This window comes from Motacilla alba, chromosome 6, assembly GCF_015832195.1.
Source record: "Motacilla alba alba isolate MOTALB_02 chromosome 6, Motacilla_alba_V1.0_pri, whole genome shotgun sequence".
Classification (NCBI taxonomy): domain Eukaryota; kingdom Metazoa; phylum Chordata; class Aves; order Passeriformes; family Motacillidae; genus Motacilla; species Motacilla alba.
Window position 1 is genome coordinate 22,710,275 of NC_052021.1, and position 19,272 is coordinate 22,729,546.

General features: G+C 45.0%; 1 protein-coding gene across 3 annotated transcripts in view; it reads left to right on the forward strand.

The window, feature by feature from the left end:
• FBXW4 (F-box and WD repeat domain containing 4) overlaps nt 1–19,272 on the forward strand; it is a 63,453-nt gene that overhangs the window by 17,938 nt on the left and 26,243 nt on the right. For all 3 annotated transcript variants that reach the window (XM_038140561.1, XM_038140560.1, XM_038140559.1), the window contains exons 4-5: nt 548–680; nt 3,164–3,258. In XM_038140561.1, coding sequence (XP_037996489.1) covers nt 548–680; nt 3,164–3,258 — 228 coding nt within the window. The remainder of the gene's footprint in view (nt 1–547; nt 681–3,163; nt 3,259–19,272) is intronic.

A 19,272-nucleotide genomic window follows, 5' to 3' on the forward strand; every position in this document is an offset into this window, starting at 1 on the left:
CTGGTTATTGTGGGACTTTCCCCTGTGACCTGTAGACCAAAATTCAGATGAAAATGAAGGCTTGCATTAAAAATTCCAGTAACTGTGTTGGTTGAAAAAGGTCTAAATGTCTGGGTAGTTAATTCAAAGCACAGCACCCTGCATGGCTGCTCTGAGATGAAAGAAAAGCTGAGGCTTGGACAAGGGTGAGAATGTCCTCTCACTTATTCCCTTACTCCAGCCATTCAGCATACAGACAGGATTCTGGCAAGTTCAAAGCAGTAGGAGGAGGAATGGCTGCTTTGCTATAGTTTCTGCAGCTTAACACAAAGTGAAGGGTGGAAAGATAGCCAGGAAGATTTTCACGTGCATGAGATCAGGCTTTAACTGGCCAGATGTGGAATTGGAAGAGAACAGGTGATGTGTGAAGAATGGAGGGTTAATAATGCTGCATGAATTTCAGGCCCTGTCAGAGACCAGTCCTGGTCTTTTTGTAGCATTCCAAAGCATTAGTGGAAGTTGCGTGTCCAAGAGGTACAAATTCCCTGCCTGTGGATTTGTTTTTCAGAGATGGAAGTATTGTGCTTCACAAGCTCCATGGCTCCTACAGCGTCAAGTTCTCTGCGCATGAACAGGAGGTGAACTGTGTGGACTTCCAAGGTGGCCTCATTGTCAGCGGCTCCCGGGACCGAACAGCGAAGGTGAGCAGGGAGTGTTTCAGCAGCTGCAGGTGCTGCTGTAGAGGTGACTTCAGAGGTCTTGTGCCATGAATATTTAAGTGTCAGCAGAACTGTTGTGAGCCCTCTACTCCTTGCAGGAGGAATGCTGACTGTCTTGGCTCATGTCTCTGAAAAGATGCTTGCTCTGCCAGGCTTGTTAGAAAGAGATTTGGCAGTAATTTACAGCATCAGCTGCTGGCTTAAACTTGGAAGTGCAGAAGGCAGCAGCTGATGTTTTGCTTCTTTTCCTGTACATCCATCTACACTGTAGTAGAGGTGCATGCCAGTTAGTGTGAAATTTGCTGTATGGATCTCAAACCCATCCTTGTTCTGTGATTTAACATTGCAATGTGGTTTAACATACTCTCTGTTGTATATGCAATCTCTGTAAAGGATAGGATGATGTCTTTTCCAAAGCTACAGTTACTTACTAATTTTGTGGTTTATTTATTTGTGTGGGGGTTTTCTCGTTGTTGTTTTTTTTTTTTTTTTTTCCCCAGTGGTTCTTGGTTTGCAAACCAGGAATGAAGTTAGACTATGAGTATTGTTAGCTCCCATTTTTCTCTTCCAGCTGGCACCACTGGGTCCTGTCATGTAATTTTTGACTATTCATTTTTGGGACAGGACCTTGTTGATTTTTGTCCTTCTGGATTTGGTTGGCAATGCTTTGTTCCTATGTGGACCTGGAGAGTTGTTCATCTGAGCTGTAATCAGCTTTGTCTGATCAGTTTAGGAAGCTCTACACAGATGTTTCACCCTTATCCTGCTAGCATGATGCAGTACCTGTAGTATCTTCACAACCACTCGTTTCATTGCTGGAAGTGGTTGCTGTGTGTTGAATATGTTGGCTTTTGCTCTGGGTAGGCTGATAGACACTCTTGGTCCCTGGTCTATATCATAGAGCATTCATGGAGGTAAGAGGAAAACCAGCTAATTGTTGTTTTACAAGAGGGGAAGCTGAAACGAGGAAAGACTTAAATGTCTCTTTCAAGGTTTTATAGGAAGTGTGTAAAGCAGCATGACCCGATTTATTTTTGTTGGTCCCTCTGTACAGATGTACTCCTGAGTAAAATCACTTCCAAGTAAAGCAAGCAATGTTCCAATGCAAAAGGCAATTTTGGGATTGCTGTTTGCCTCCTGGGAGCAAGACCTTGATGCTGCTTTGTCTCACACTTCAGCGGTGTTGCTCCTCTCTGGTCTGTGGATCCTCTTTTCTGGGAGACTGCCTTCTTGCTGCTTCTCTGACAGCTGGAAGACAGACATCCCCGACCTTGAGAACAAATTCCTGAAGCCCAGAGGGGAATTTCAAGCTGTTTTTCTTAGAGCTAGTGTGAGATCTTGCCCACACAGTGCTCCCCACAGCATATACTCTGGGGCTGTTCACCTCTTATTTTTTATCATCTCTTTTGTAGGCTGTCTTGTTTGCGTGAATGAGACTCTTGGAGGGTGGAAGGGAATCCCTACCAACCTTTTAAAGGGGCTCTAAGTGTCTAAGCTATTGAGGGCTCTGCTGAGTGTTGATTAGGACTAAGCCCTGAAGAGCTGTTAATGTACATTCCTGTGTGATAGGCAGCAGATAGTGTGCTCTGAGCAATATTTTTAACCTGTAGGAGATAGGGATGCCTTAAAGGAGTTAAGCTTTTCTGCTGCTTTTGCTGACACTAGGTGCTAAATTCCCCGCTGACAAGAATAGCCCGCAATCCTGGGCATTATCAACAAACAAACAAATAGGGCACTCCGGGCTTTGAAGTCTTGAAGCAAAACACTGGGGGTTGGTTACAGACAACTGGGAGGCTTGAGTCCTGTGGGCCAAGAATGATGGCAAGGTGGAGAAAATGAGGGCCACTAGCAGAGGCCCCAGCAAGAATTCTGGGGCCTTTATTAGGACTCAGAAACAAAGGGGTGAACTGGTGGAAGGAGGTGTGCATGTTTGCACTGTTGGGGGAGGGAAGGAATTCTCTCATACTGTCAGTGAGCAAGGGCAGCCGGTTTGAAAACAGACTGGGGTACACTTGAAAAACTTGGTCTAAAGGTGGGGGGTCTTATAAAAGAAGATTATTTTACAGGCTGGTGAATTATTAACTTTATAGTTAATATTAATGGAAAATTTTCAGGGATGCTACTAAGTCTTCCAAAACTGTTCAAGAGGCCAGATTTGAACAAATACTAATTGTCATTTATTTAACAACAGAAGATGAGGAGTTTTGTTGAGTGCTGCCCTTAGAGAGCAAGTGGTGATGGGGGTGCTTTCTCTGTTACCAAAGGGGTGGAACGTCATACTTATAAGCTGACTTCAAGTGCTTGTTTCTGCCAGCAACTGAAGGCTCTGCTCCCCCAAAATAAGTAATTGGAATTCAGGGAGAGGGTCTGTGGGAAGGTAAGCATGGCAGTTTGGGCAGCTCCAGCATGCATCCTACCTTCTGCAGTTTTGGGTGATGTGGCATAACATGCATCTCTTTCTTTAGGTTTGGTCCCTGTCCGCGGGCAGAGTTGGTCAGTGTCTACATACAGTGCAGACAGAGGATCGAGTGTGGTCCATTGCTATCAGCCCATTATTAAGGTAACAGATCTCTTTATTCCCAATTTTCATCAGAGAGAAGTAAAGGAGTTGGATAGGCTGTGTCCACAAATCTTTGTGCGGCACCAGTGTGACGGGTCAGGGACTTGATTTGTGCAGAGGCTGATCAGGTGCTTGTGCCTGCAGCAGGAGCTCAGGGAAGAGCATGTGGTCCTTATTTCCTATACCATCAGAGTGATCCCCTTATAAAGAGGCCATGAAGGTGGCCCTGGGTTCCTCTTCAGTGCCTCAGGTGGGACCTATTCATTCTTTCTTGAAGAAGGAACTCTGACTTGCTAATTAGAAACAGTGTGCTGGATCCTCTTGAGATTTTCTGTGCTGAAAAGATGCCAACTTGTATTCTCATTCTCTGGCAGAAGAGATGCTGAGTAAAAGGTCCCTGCTTGAGAGCTGCATGCAGTGGTTAGAACTCAGGTTTTTTTGAACATGTTGAACTAGCAAAGATGAAGTGGAGTTCAGGGATGTGGTTTTCCAGCCTCTGTTGCCTGTAGCTCTGTGCTTCTAGTGCAGGCATAATGCTACAAGTACAGCTTCAGCATGGGAGGCAAGGGCAATACATACACCAGTGTCTTCCAGGGTGTTCTTTGAAGTGCTCCTATTATTGAGGAAGTGAAAATCTGAGAGACTCTCACTGTTAAAATCTTAACACCAGCCAGCAGCGATCTGTCTCTTTGGTTCCCTGTTAAACTGGCCTGTGTGCAAAAGAGGTTCTTCCTCAGGGAAAAGGGGAAGAAGAGCTGCTGTTGCTGTTCATCTGATATCCGCAACTGCTGAATTTTAGGCTTGTGCAAAACCAAAATACTGTCCACAACTGCTGTCCTTGTTAGATTTCCAAGCTTGTTTTGCAGGCAACAGAAACTTAGCGGTACGGAGCTAGTGGCTTTATCAGGGAAATGACACTCCAGGCTTGCTATGATTTTGCTGTTGCCTTGTTCCTTTGCTCTGAGTGTTTGAGACAATTAGTGTTTTTGAAGAAGTGCCACCTGCGTTAATGCTGCTGCAAGATGTGAGATAGAAGCCCTTTGCTGTCTTCTGTGCTGCAGGGGTCCCTTTTCTGGCAGACAGGCACTGGCTCAGGCACCGTGGCTGGTTAGAGGCCAGTGGCATTCTGCTTCCTACTCCTAAGTGATGACCTACTGCCATGGCCTCTTGTCAGGACGGTGTTCCTCTCTGTGGCGTGCGTGCTTGCGCACACTCTCTGTCACAATATTTACCCTCAGTCTCCCCACCCCCCCTTTTCTCCCTGCAGGGTGATAAATTGGAGCTGGTGGAACAGCTAACCCATGAACAAGTGGGCTTAAATTGTGCACTCTCATTTTTTATGAGACTGTGGACTGTACCAGCCTCTCCCACTAGCCCAGCCTACTGCACCCTCCCCTTACCCCTCCATATTTTAGGGAGGGGGGTGTGGAGAATTAGAGCCAATTAGCCACGTCATTAATTCTTCAATTTGACGGCTGATATAGCAGGGCCTGAAACACGCTGCTGACCTCGTATAATGGGAACCCTGCTCCTTAACATATTGACGATGGGAGAAGTTAATTAAAATTCCACAGAGAGAAGGTGTCGGCTAACCTATAAACCTGTCGCTTCTCAGAACAAATCGCAGCCATCCTAGAAGAGAGAGAGGATCAGAGCAGTAGGGCATGTGGTGGGGGTTGGCCAGGGCAAGGGGCAGGGGAGATGAATTTTTCACTAATAGGTTTTATTACTTGCTGTCTAATGAGCGTGAGTATCAAAAAGATAATATCTGGTTTCTAGGAGAGTCTGCTTTGGGGACCTCTGTGGTTTCTGTTTTATTTGCAAGAGCCCATATTTCACCCATATGCATTCCCTGTGCACTTATGTCTAAAGCTTTTCCTCCCTTGCAGTCTCCATCCTTCTAGCCAGAGCTTGGATACATTTGTTCCCCAGTGAGGCTGAACATGGCCTATAACCTCCACTTCCTCATAAACATTTAACGTGACCTTCTGATTCTCCCTTCTCAGTTGTGCTGGTGTAAACTGAGATCTCCTCCATAAGGACAGGTAGTTCTACTGCTGTATAACTGCTGGAGAATCAGGCTCCAACCACTGAAGTATTTTGGCCCATTGCTGCTAAGAAATAGCAGCTGTCTCTACTATGGACACACAGAGCTCAAAGCAGTTCTGTGCAGTGGGGTAGGAGCAAGGAAGGCTCCTCCAACTCCAGCCATTCAGAATTGCTTTGGAGAAGCTGTAGTTTCCTGACCTGGAAATTTGCCAGGACTTGGACTCTCTAGAGTAGTCAGGGTGGTATTCTTACTGACCTTCAACTGTTAATGGTGTGAAACTTTTCATCTTTTCAGTGATATCTTCCTCTGTATGAAGCTTCTTACAAAGTAGCCCATGTGTTCCTGGCCCACTGCTGGGTTTTTGCTGTGCCTGCTGTAGTCCTGCGCTGCTGGACTGCTACTCTAGAGGACAGTGCCTGTACACTCAGGCTAAACGTTAGAGACTTGTGCTCTTAAAGCACAGATCCTCTGGTTTCAGGCATTTTCTCTTAGGTATTCTGCTTTGATTTGTCCATAGTTTCCTTGTGTCACTGCAGACATCATCCTGTAGATGTGCAGAGCTGGAGGAGGAGGCTTCCTTGTTCTTAGTGTAGTGGTGCTATTCTGGGTGTTTCTGGGTCTGCAAACAGAATGATTCCTATAAGGAAGATTAAGTAGGTGGAAGGGTATTGAAAGGGCACCAAGAATATTGAATCATCTCTTCATACTGTGCAGGGGAAACTGTGCTGAGTCCTTTACATAACTTTTTCAGCCATGGAAGTGTCTTGACATTTATGTGTGTTGTTGGAGCTTCGTTGCTTTGGGGATCCCTAACAGTGCACTGCAGGGTAATGGGGATGGGAGGGCATTATGTTCATTCTGGGTTTTCAGCAAGTCTGCAAAGTTATGTTGGTTGGTGTGCTTTGGATAGCAGGTCACACACTGCATGTCTCATAAGTGACTAGAGGAGACTGAGAGAGTTCTAAAAGTAGGATACTTAAAATAAGGGTACCTCAGCTTCTTTCAGCCACTGGTTTAATTGATCTCCGAAGCTGTCCTTCTCCATGGCTTAGTAAAATGCTGTACTTACTCTGCTTGGTACCCTAAACTACATTTCTTAGCGGCTCATAATCCTCTTCCCCCCACGAGTTCATTTTGCCTTTTGAGCTCTGCATCACGCAGATGTTAAGCTTTCATTTACTGGTGCTTACTGCAGTGACTTATGTGTGCTCAGGGACCAGGGCAAGCCTAAGTGCAGTGGACCAATTCAAATGTGCAAAGTGAGGTAAACTCGGGAGTTTCTGGTAGAGCAGTGGAACCTTCATGCTTTGTGGCTCCCTGAGGTGGCAGTAGCCAGGGAAGAGATGGGAGCAGGGTACAATGTAAACTGGAGGGGAAAGAAAAAAGTGCACCTTCATGCTAAGTTCATTATTAATCTTGGATCCAGATTTTTTTTGTATTGAATTTAAAAAATACTCAGATCTAAGATTTAAAAAAGTACTCAGTCAGATCTAAGTCAGATCTAAGCTGACTTTTCCTGCCAGGCCTGGCCACTGGCATTTGCTATTTTCATTTTTAATTATTTAAATATATATCATGAGATGCTGTATGCAAAGTGTGTCAGATTCTAAAGGAAGCAAAGAGAAGACAGAGGCACACAAATGGTTTCCAAAGTGCGATTGTAGATGAGCAGCAGGATGCCAGGTTTCAGCTGTAGGTAGAGAGCTAGGAAACCCTTGGTACACTTTGGGGCAATCATAAAGTGCCCTACTGTGACAGAAACATGCTTTGGGTGTGTAAGCCCACAAGACAGTCTCTTCTTTTCTGACATTGTCATTAGTCTGCTGCAATAGATGACCTCTCCTTGGGGATATTTCCGTGGTGAAGTGCAGGTTAACTGCAGAGAGAAGGAAGGTTTGTACTGAAGACTAGCTGTCTGCATTGGATGCTTAATTTAAAGGAAAATATGTACTTACATGAACAGCTAAATTTAAAAAGCCAGGCTGGCTCTCCTGTTTATGCAGTGTTGTAGTTGAGACCCACCTGCTCTATTTGAACATGCTGATTTTAACCTAATTGCCTCTCCCATGGATTATTATGAGGAAGTTATATCTGAAGAGATCTCTGCTTCTATGGACAACCTCAGGCAAATTGTAAAACGTGCCCCAAACTCATTGGGGAAAGGAAGGAAGAGAAAGGTTACTTTACTGAATGGGCCTCTCTTCCATTGGGAGCCATCAAAATGATTAATTTTGAGGGCTTCTTTTTAATGGTTATCTAGAAACTTCTTGTGAAAGTGTAACAATCTGATCTTGCAGGTTGCCTTAGAGCAAAACAACCCACTTGAATCAGAGCAACTTTGCAGTGGTTTTAACTGTGCAATTGAAGCCCTAATGGGTAGAAGTTAAAATGTTGGATAATGTTCCCCTGCCCTCATTTCTTACTTTGATTTTATCAGCAGATTTCTCCCTACTGCATATCAAGATGAGCTGTTGACCACAGTGTGCTCTGCTTTGACCTTGCTTTGTGCAGTTAACCTCTCTGAGTCTGCTTGGACTTGGGAGAAGTAACTGAGTTTTGTTGGTGTTTGTGCACTGCCAGCAAAACAGCCGGCAGCAGTAGCTCTGCTGTCCTTGGGGATCTTCGTAGAGCCTGGTCGTTTTGAATAATTGAGAGGGGACTCTGACCTGCAGCTGTTTCTTAAGCAGGGCAGGAAGAACGTGCTCAACTGTGAGATCCCAGAGTGGACGTGCAGAGTTAGTGGTGGCATTAACTGCCATCTTTTACTGACCTCAGAGGGCGATCTGGATGTGGGTTTCTAGGTATATGCAATAGTCATAACTGACTTGGTGCTCTTTCACCCTAAAGCTGAGGAGCAGGAAATGAGTATCAGTTTCTCCCCTCTGGAGCTAAAATGACACCTGTGTCTTATCCATTTGCCCTGACTGTTCCCTTGATGTTGGGAGGAAGAAGACTTTGTTTTACCTTCTTTAATCTATTTTGTCTTCTTCATGTGGGTGAACACATGAACACGCATCTCTGTTTTCCCTCTCCTCTAGAAACAAACAAATATGCAAACATTTCTATGGATTGAGAAACTTCAGCTTACCTTTCTTCACTTCAGTTTCTTTCTTTTGCCCTCTAAAGCTCACGTGATTGATGACTTCCTCACTTTTTGTCACTTTTGGCCAATACTCTAATATATATATTTTCTGTGACTGTGTGAATTGGCTCACTAGTGGTTGCAGGCAGGTGAGCAGGTTTTGGGAGGCAGTAGCTGACTGAGTTGGAATGCAGACATCTGTTTCTAATTGTGTTGAGCTGTGTTGCATATTGAATTTTTTTTTCCTCCCCCTGCAGTTTTTTATCATTTTTCCCCTTGCTTGAGGGGAAAGTCTGTCTCAGAAAGCTTGGAGGAAGCATCTTTCTTAGGCTGCATGGTTTGCACAGGAGAATCCATGACTGTTTAATCGATGGGACAGAAGAAACTTAGTTGAGGGGGCTGGCAACCTTATGGTTTGAGGTTTCCATTTCCAGTTTGTGATTGTTTTCTCTTTGCTTTTTAAGTTCGCAGGGGGAGAAGGTAACTTCACCAGACCTTGGCTGCTGTTTACCTTTGCTCCGTTGTGCAGTGTGCCTTTGTTTTTCCACCTTTGATCAGTGTCCTGCCAACAGATAATTTAGCAATTGCATCCCAGGGTGGAAGTGTGGAGTTAATGTTAAAATTAGGGTTTTTTTCCTTTCCTTACTTCTGTGGCTGATGGAGCAGAGAAGAAGAGAGGGGAGGTGAAGGGGGCCATAAATTCTAGACCTGGTGATTCTGTTCCTTGTAGAGAAATGAAAGCCTCTGATGTCTCTTCAGCACTTTCATTAACATTTAAATTAAGGGTTTGTTTTTCAGGTGGCTTCAGTCGAAGCCCTTTCATAGTCTGACACATGGAGGCTGTTCTCTCTCTCCTTTCTCTCTCTCTTTCTCCAGCTTGCATATCAGTGTACAATAGTAATCACTGTTTTATTTTTTTTTCTGATCTCTCAGGAGGGCAGCGACCTGACAAGCTGTACCAGAGGTTCAAAGAGAAACAGAAATGGAGTGCAAAGGTAGATGAGCAGGAGGATGCCAGGTTTCACTCCTACAATTAGAGTGGTGTCTGTTCCCTCCCCGCCTTTCAAATGACTGCTTTTGGGGGCGGGAAGGGACACAGAGGGATGGACCTTTCTTGCACGGTGAGAGCCCCAGGTGCAGATGCTTCTAAGCAGGCTCAGCTTCCACCGTTACTCCTCCCAGATGAGGCTGAACCTGTCACTCAGAGGATGCAAGCTCATGCCCTGAGGTGGGAAGTGAAGCTGTAGTGTCCTAAGATAGCAGCCTGGCCCTTCTACAGGAGTGTTGATTCACTCTGAGGACAGCAGGAGACTGGCCCTCAGCCTACCATTGGCATTTGAAAGGAGGATGATAGTGGAGGATATTGCCCTGAAGTAAAGGCAATATCTGTCTTTTGTGCTGCAGGGCTTAAGTAATGTCTGCTCTGAGCACTGCAGCTTACAGCATCTGAGGTGTCAGTTGGGATCTTGGCTTGCAACGACCTAAACCAGACCATGCCTTGCCATGGCTAAGCAGTTTTTGGTATAAGAGTAATTGGTTCAACATGAAGAAAAAAAAAAAAGCTGTTTTCCACCTGCTTCAGCAGTTGTGTAAAAGCCAAGGAACAAAGGGATAGTTTTAGGAATGTCAATGACTTGCAGTGGAGAAGCAATGTAGTAGGATTTGTGTAAAGACATGAGATGAGTCTTTGTCCCAGAGCTCTTTTGAAATCTTCCACTTCTCATCTCTTACCCAGCTGGTCACCACTGGTTGGCTGTTACCTTCTGCAGGCTCTCTGACAGGAACTGGGGGGCTCGAGTAGCACTGCACTGGTATCTTTTAGCTAAAAGACAGAGGAAGACGAGCCAACACATGAGCAGTGTGTAGCATAAAGAAACTTGCAGCTTGGTTACTGTGACTGTTCCACTTTCTATGACTTCACTATACTATCACCTCAAATTTGTTTTCCTTTTTCACTAAGACCTTCATCCAGGTGAGCTTTAAAGAATGCCAACAGGATTGAGAGCAACAAGCCGGCATGAGGTCAAGAAGGGTGTTCCCTGAATAACAGTAGTTATGGTGCATAAAGAAGAGTGTCAAAAATTTCTGATTCTTCAAGACTGATCATAAGTGTGCCAGTGATGGCTATGACTTATACCATGTGGCTCTTCTGGAGGACCTAATTCAAAGTCATGCACTTGCAGAAGCATCCTGTATATGCTGAATAATGTTCCTGTTATGGAGTTTAGATTTTTTTTCCTTTTCTTTTTGTGTGCACTATCACAGACTGTAGTCTGTCATTTCTTGTGTCACGTGTGAGGTTGAAGTGTTGTGTCTGACTGTTCTGAGTGTATGGTGATGACTCAGTGAGTGATGCAGAACAACCTTTCAGAGGCAGTTGATCTTGTGCATGTTCCAAGTGCTCTGGAGCTGTCTGGTGGGATGTGCTTCTCTGATCCCTTCTGACCCATGGTCTAATTGTTTTGTCTCCATCTCTTTGTTCTGGCAGTGCACATGGCTCCTACCTCCTCTCTGTGAGATATTTCTGTGTAGTCCTAAAAACCACCACCATCAGCATCATCTTGGTATCTTCATCCTGTATCATGCGAGGGGGGAGTCAGAATGTCTGCTCTGCACTACTGGCATCTATCCACTCTTGCAGGTGCTTCAGCTTTTGGAGACTCAGAGAGTCACATCTACTGAGTTTTTCTTCAGGACTCTCTGTTGGATGCTGCTCACCACGTTTGGTGAAACCCATAGCCCATGCAAACCAAAGATATCAGCAATAGGAAAGAGGATGCTTAGTATTTGTCTCACAGTGTCCTCAATCGTGGCTTCTGAGCCACCTCCAGTGTTGCTCACTCTGTAACTTTTCAGTGAGAAATGCTTTTAATTTAAGCTCTCCTGAGGCTGCATGCCAGCACAGAGCTCTGCTTGGCTGCCCTAGTGGTACTTGGGGCAAGTGTGCTGCAGCACTAGCTGGGGTAACTCCTACTAATTTGTATTTATGGGTGGAGAGGACAGGGGGATGCTTGCTCTCCCACCTTCCCCCATGTTGTCTCAAAAGTCCTTGGTGCATCTTTGATTAGGTGTAGGTCAGAGGAATTTCCACATCGTGACCTTAATAACTGGGGTTGATTGGCAGGCAGTCTGCAGAGAGGGAGCAGCCTGTCCCTTTCATCTCCCTTGGTGCTGTGCTGGGACAATGGGCCAGCATATTTTCCTTGTTGTTCCTCATTTGAAAAGGGTCTGGTATCTCTACTAGGTACCTGTGACATGGGGGTCTTGATTGGGGTCTCATAAAGGGCCCTGTCACTGTGTCCAAAGGCCAGGAATACAAAGGCGGTCAGTGGGTGGGGGTCTCAGCTGACCACTGAAGAAGGGAGGGGAGGGTCCTGGAAGCAGTGGAGGGAGAAGCAACCCCTGATGGGAGACTTTAAAGAGGGGAGGGGGGGAGGAGGCGGCCCATTTTTGTCCCGAACTCATCAAGCACATCTGCAGAATTGTCCCAGCCTCTGCCTCCCAGTTTCAAAAGAAAATGATCGTTTGATAAACCGTCCTGATTCACCACTTTCTCACAAGGGAGGGAGACCCACCTTTGACCTCTATGATTTCACATTGGGCCCAGCTCCCCCCCATCCAATTGCTGGAGAAACTTTGAAATGCATCCCTTGTGCTCCCTTTCCTTCTCCCTCTTTCCCTTTACTCTCTCTTCCCCTTGCTATTTTTTTTTCTCTTTAGTCCCCCTCCTCCTCTTCCCACCACCCCCACCTTCCCCACTCTCCCGCTTTGTAAAAAAGCAGGCGTACTGCTTTGGAGTTTAGGCAAGTAATTAGTAAAATCTTTTCTGCAGCACAATAAAACCACAGCCCTTGGTCTGCATATTCCCACAATTTACATACTCGCGGGCATTTGAGAAAACAAGTGGTATTCCCAGTGCATCGTTGCCTATCAAAATCATTTGGAAGGCAGGGAGGGGAGGGTGCTGAGACCCACTCGCTCCTGCGAGCTATAGGAATGTGCATGAATATATTAAAATGTTTTCACACAATGCTTGTATTTTCCAACGGGAAGAGGCATCTTCTGGATGAAAGGCGGCTGGCCCAGACACAGGCCTCTTCCAAACGCTCTTTCCCACTCAGGGTTTGTTTGCATGGACCAGATAGAGAGGGGGCCTGGAAGGGGAGGAAGGGGCAAGGCTGCTATCCATGAAGAGTAAATCTTTGTGTGCCTCTTACCCGCTCCCTATTTGTGGTCCCAAAAAGTCAAATTATGAGGGAATTGTGTCTGCAGAGGGAGGCAGGAAGGGAGATCAGCAAGACTTTCTGCAAAAGCTTTTGGAGGCTTGCAAACCTAGAGAGGAAATAGCTTGTAATGGACCATATAGTGCTGTGACCAATGGGATTCAGCGGCTGCAGCAGGAAATGACTGAGAGGGAGCTGACTATCTTGAGCAGTATTAGCAAAGTGCCTATTAATAACAGAAAACACTCTTGCAGTACTTTTCCATCTTTGTCTTACTGTCAAGAACAGGCTACTCAATGCTCAGTCTGGGCAGCATGTCCAGCTGTTCTTCTGCTTTTTCCCAGAGGGTGGTTGTTCCAGGCAGCGCCACCAGTGGAACCCAGCAGTTTCCACTCCTTTTCAGTCAGGGCCCACTTAGTTGCTTTTCCTCCAAAGAAGTTCTTTGGTCACTTTCAACTTACAGGATGTTGACAACAGGTGTGTGGTGAAACTTGTGTCTAGAGAGTGTAGATCTATGATTTCCTTTCTAACAGACAAGAACTGATGGAGAAAATTGAAGTGAAGGGAAGGAGAGGCTGGACAAAAGTAATGAATAGCTTGGCTTAGGAGCAGGGTTTGTATGTAGGGAAGACTGTGGGTTCAGATCCTGGAATACTGTTTTATTTGAGGATACTGGGGCAGACTTCAAAGAGGCTTTTCTTGGAGGTAAGATGGTGGCTGAATCTTTTTTTTTTTTTTTTGTTCAGTAATAGTCTTTTGGTGATTTAGAAAGCCCTTTGAGATTTCTGTGAGAAGTGGTGTGGCACCAGCAATGACATCTGGATGCCTTTTCCCTTTGTGGTGCCAGCTCTTCTGCGTGCATAACCTGTCCAGATGGGTTCTGCCCTGAGGATTTACATGTCTGTCCAGCCACAGCCATGGCAGCACGAATTTATGGATGCCATGAAGAGCTATTCCAAGGCCTGTGCTATCCATCTGAAGTCTCTGCTCTCCTGAAGGAATTTTCAGAATACAGACTCCCAGAACAAGGCATAAGCCATTTGGAGAGGAGTGGGAATGCTTTATTGAGAATTTCTGCTCAGCTGAGCCAGCTCTTCATGTCCTTTCTGACCAGACTCTCCCTGTGACAGATGAGAGAAAATATATTCCCCAAGACCTACAAGGAGCTAAACAATTTAGCACCGCAGAACCTTTTGCAAAAGAGTGTTCTGCATGGCAGCTGTTCCTAAATGGATCTGCAGAAGTAGCAAAGCTCTGTAATGCTGTTGCTCGTGGCTGGCCTCCACTGGTCATACTGGTGTTGGTCATGGTGCAAAGGTCTCTAACCTTTTGTTGGAAAGAACCAGCAACCTAACTTGCAAGAGGGCTTACCTCTTATTTTTAATTATTGTCTTCCCAATTCCCTGCTCCTCCCCTTCATCTTTCTGCATTTCTTAAAGAGGCAGTGGAGGGAAAAAACCTTTGGTTTTTGTTTGGGAAGGGGGTTAGCAAGGGCGACATGGCCCCTGCAACCTCTCATAGGGGTGTCTTGTCAGGGCGCGGCATGGAGGGCACAAACAGATCATAACCTTTAAATGAAAATGTGATGGAGGGGAGAGATGAAAGCAGTGAAACAAATTAGATACATCTAGAGGGGGTGCTCAACTGGAGAAAATTAGCATTTCTTCCTAATTGGAGTGCAGGGCATTCCATTACAGGGTTTCATTACAAGGAGGGAAGCACTGGGCCTCTTTGGAGGATTCCCCCCCACCCTTGATTTTTCTAGAAGTAAAAAAATGTATTTGGGAGAGAACTGCAAAAGTACTGAATTTATCAGAGTGAAGGTTTCAGACTGCTGCAGGAGAAAGAATTGTAGTAAAGCACCAGTTCTTTATTTATTAAGACAAGAAAGTAATGATTGTGTACGCATGAAGGCAGTTGCTAGTCCTAGTTTTCCTGAAGGAAACTAAAAAGTATACAGGAGGCTGCAGGTGATGATAACTTTCTGATTCAAGTTTTGATTGCTGAATCAAATTTCTAGACTATCCAAAATGGACTTTGTTTGAAGCAAAGGGATATGTTTTTGATTATGATCAATGGAGTGAATTCAAGCCTGTTTTATACTGCATATCAAGCCCATGCTGCACAAAACACTTGTTTAATGTGTGTTTGCCTGATTCTACCTATAACTAAAGCTGTTGTATCCAACAGAAATTTGCATATATCTCTGGGAAGACAGTGGCCAACTTCCAGCACAGAATGTCTGGTGGCTGCTCTGGGGCTTGTGCACAGCTTTGTGATCCAAATAGCTTGTGCCAGCTTGAGGAACAGGCAGAAATGGATGTGATTTATGTGTACATCTGTGTGTGTGAATGGGGGCAAGGAGTAACTCAGGGAGAATTCAAGGGACAAGGTTTTGCATTGCATTTCCTGGTTAGAAGTAGAGGGGGACAGTTTCTTTTTTCCAAGCATGGACTGGATTATTTACCAGTCAGTGCTCTCAGGAAAGGCTAGGGGGAAGAGGAGAAAGGCGGACAAAAAAAGAAGAGAAAAGCAGGTGTGTGGTATGCAATGTATGTTGCTCTTCCAATCTACATTTACAAACTTTTCTGTTACACCTCAGGAGCGGGAATACATGAGATTTTGGATTTTATGAGAATGTGGATTTTAGGAAACTGCTGAGGGAAGGGTTCTGTCTACAGAGAAGGTGTTTCCTGGCAGAGGGGGAGATGTTTGCAGCAGCACTGCCTTCAACCTGGGCAGGCTCTGTCACCCCTGTGCTTTGGATGAGGTTGCAGATGGTATGAATTTACACAAGTCATAAATGTAAATCTCTGACTTACCACTTACTGCTGAATTTTGGCATTTTGACATAGAACATAGCACTGCCCACAGGAATATCTTCAGGCTTAGAGAAAATAGTGATAAAAGTTAAAGTGTGGCTCAGAGATGGGCTTCTCCTATATGAGGTCTGGCACGTATCAGGATGATGATGTCTCCCATTGCAACATTCTCCTTGTCACTTCAGTCCTCACAGAAGATGCTTGGCAGACTGTTTAAAATAAGGCAAGAGGAGAACAAGACCAGAGAGGATGAAATTTGGAGAGGAGCAAATGACTAACACAAGAAAGTCATCCTTGAAGGGAAACCAGTTCCTCTGAAGAATGGGAGTTTCTCCTCTATGTGTGCATCTGGTTTGAATGCTAAAACACTTTCACATGGAGCATGCCAGAGTGCCTCTTGCCTGTAGCTAAGCTTCAGTTTACTTGGGTTGCTGGCATCCTGAATCTCTGCTGTGAGTTGAATTGGACACTGGAAACATGGATGGAATTGTGTGGCTCTGGCTCTCTTCTTGGCTCCATTGCCTCTGGTTTCTTTTCAGAGCTGTGTAAGACTGTTACAGACTGGAAGGCAGAGTGGAAAGTCTGTTCTTTTTGTGCAGTTTTGCCTGTATTGTGTTCTGTGGTTCATTATCTAGGATTTGTCAGGTCTTTTCTACCTTCCCTCCCAACTGCATGGAACACAACCGCTGCAACCACTTTCTTGCTCCTAAGAGGTGTTGTGGGTTCATGATGCTCCATTCACCATCCCTACATGGGGGAGGTACTCTTACTGCTTTGTAGGCATCCTCACACTTAGCAGGTGCAAGGCTAATTTGCGACCAGGTATTAAAGCCAGCTTTTAATGTGCACTGCCCTGTCTAATTAGTAAATTCTTGTTCTTTCCCCTATGAGATTGAAGTACATATTCCTTTAAGTCTAACCGTCCATCAAAGAGGACTTGAATGAGGCCCTGCCATGGTTGGTAGACACAGGCAGCTAATGACAAGAGAGAGCCCATTTCCTTTGTGAAGAGAGACCTGTACCAAGGTGATTTATAGTCCCAAAGATTTATTACTGTAGGGGCTGAAGAGTCATGCAAGCTGGAACCCAACAACTTAGGTTTTTTTCAGGGGAAAAAGAAATCTGTGTACTTCTTCCCCACTCCTGAAAGAAATGAACTCATCAGTAGCAGCAATTGCTACTATTGCTGTGCTTGGTCTCTTCCTCCTGGTGCAGCTGTGTTGAGCTTTACACCTGTGCTTTGTTCAGTGACCTGCTTTGGCTGTTCAGGCTGATTTAATGAGGGATGGGGATGGAGCAGGATTGTCTGATTGAAGAGTTTCTCTCTTGCATCTGATTTTCTGTCTTGGCCTAGAGCATATTTTTATTTTCTGTATACTTCCCCTGGATTTTCTTCTTTTTGAAGGTGGGAGAAGCAAGGGAGCCTGCTCCAGATGGTAGAAAAACAGTAATGTTTCTCTAACATCTGTTTTCTGATCATCTCAGAGCAGAAGGTTGTGGAGGTGAATGATACCAACGGTTTTGAAAGTGATTTTGTAAGTTCACAGATAGCAGGTTCATAATGAGGAACTAGATGGGAATACACTCTTTAAAATCCTTAATGCAGAAACTGTGGGTGCAAAGTGAATGACCACAGAAGGTTGCCAAGCTTACATGTTCTTCCTGAACAGCATCTGCCAGTACCACTGAAAATGAAAAAGGTGAGCTTGATGGGCCATGGCTTGACAAAAGTGGGCATTTCTCTTCTTCTTTTGGCCATGGTGGGTCAGTCTAGCTTACTTCTACCCTAGCATTTGGTGTTCAGCAGTGGTCAGTAGTAAATGTCTATGGAGAAGGTAAGAAACAAGAGCAAAAGATCCTTTCCTGCCTATTCCTTCCCACCTTCCAATGAGGAGAGGTTAGGGTTTCCTGGCTAGAGTTTTCATCTGGACCAATGTTTCTTTCATATTTGCACAAGATAGCTCTGTGAGCAGCTCATCTCTTCTTTCTGAACCTGTTAATGTTCTGGGCTTCATAGGCTCCTTTCAGATTGAGTGTTGTGTCCTGAAGAAGAAACACGTTGTTCCATTTTTAAACCTTTTGCCTGATTGTCTTTTGTGGTTATACAGTGAATGATTTCTCTCTCTGGATACCCTTCACTCTGTTTAAAGTTTCAATATTTTTCCCAAGCTGCCCCAACTTTAGTATCGATGGCCTCGTGTGAAGCAGTAGCAAGCCACAACTTGCAGGTACTTGCTGGCCAGTTGTTTGGAGTGGAGTTCATATGAAGTGGAGTTCAGGCATCCCTGAGCTGTGGTAAGCTCATCACTTCATCCCAGTGCAGCCTCTGATTGGAGTCCACAGAGATGCAGCCCAACATGAATTGATGGCCATGTAATTGGTTCTTGTGTATTCACATGATAAAAGATGAGTGACAGTTTCGACTGGGACACTTGTAACTGGCTGCAGAATCAAATACTGATGTTTGAATAATCCTCATTTCAGTGTAAGATGTGTGAGCGAGCTTGGTTTTAGCATTTCTTTTTGTGGATGTTTGACTTAACAAGTAGAATTTGTTCTTTTAGTAGCTGTATTTTTGGATGTGACTTCCTAAATTCTCAGAGCACATGGAAATAGGGCAAGCAATGGAAAGGAAAGGAGGAAACTGTGGTTTCACACTCCTACCCACAAAGCTGCCTATGCATTTAAAGCTTCCAGACTTCTGTCCTTGAAGTGTTAGAGGAGTGACTGCCAGGAGGTTGTCCTGCTTCACCTGGACAGCAGCTTACTGAGTGGCAGGAGGCAGTGTGGTACTTAATATCCCTTTATCAGATATTTTTTGTCATCAAAGGACAATGTATGTTAGGAAATCCTCTGTTCCATTGCAGACTTGTGATGTGTGGCTGAAGAGTCTTTTTCTCAGTCCTTTCCAATGTAATCCTTTCCCTCTTACACCATTTTATGTGTAATTTTTCCCCAATATACTGACATAAAGCATTGCAATAAATTACTGCTCACCTTCTTGTCTTATCCTTTCCCTGTCTCTATGCCATCTATTTTGGCTGATCACTTTCCTGTCTTCATCTGGCTTATCTCAGTTATCAGTGAAATTTAATAATTCTTAGCCTGCCTTGCAGCTCAGCCTGATTACAGATACTGAAGGTGATAATCTGTGCTGTGAAACTGTACCTTATTGATGCCAGCATGGTTTGAATTCTGACTACTGGAAAACTTTTCCAACGAGGTTTTGGGTGGTTTGGGATCTGTGTGGGAGGTGGCCACTAAACATCTTTGTGCCTTAGATGTGTATTATCTGTTAATGAAACCTTGTATGCCTTTCTGTGCATGCAGGGCTGGGGCTTTCTGGCCTGACTGCCAGGTTTGATTTCTCACTCTGGTGCTTGCTCACAACCAAGCCTGCCCTGAACCTGCAGATGGGGAGGAGGGGTTTTATTCAGGGTCTTGGTTGCTTAGGGCTGAAGAATTGACATGCTCCAAACACGTAGTATGAAAACCCTGAGGCAAATCATATTGTGTAGAGGGGAGAACTGGGGAGGTGGAAGCTGCCCAGAGCTTTAAGGGCAAGTGGATTAAGGTTGTTGCAAGCGTGTCCGTGTCAGGGCTGGAATGATCAGCACAGGAAAGCTCTAGGAGTCATTTCATGGCTGAGTTAAACGCAGATGAGGCTTTGCTTCCCTCCTCCACAGAGCACCTGTGTCTCCATGCCTCAGTGTCCTGGCCCTCTCTGTGTGTAGCATGTGCTCCACATACATGCCTTTCCCCTTTCACCTTTTCTGGTCTTTGACTTCTTAAAACCCTCTGAGCATTATTTCCCTCTCCCCTGATGCAAAACTCATT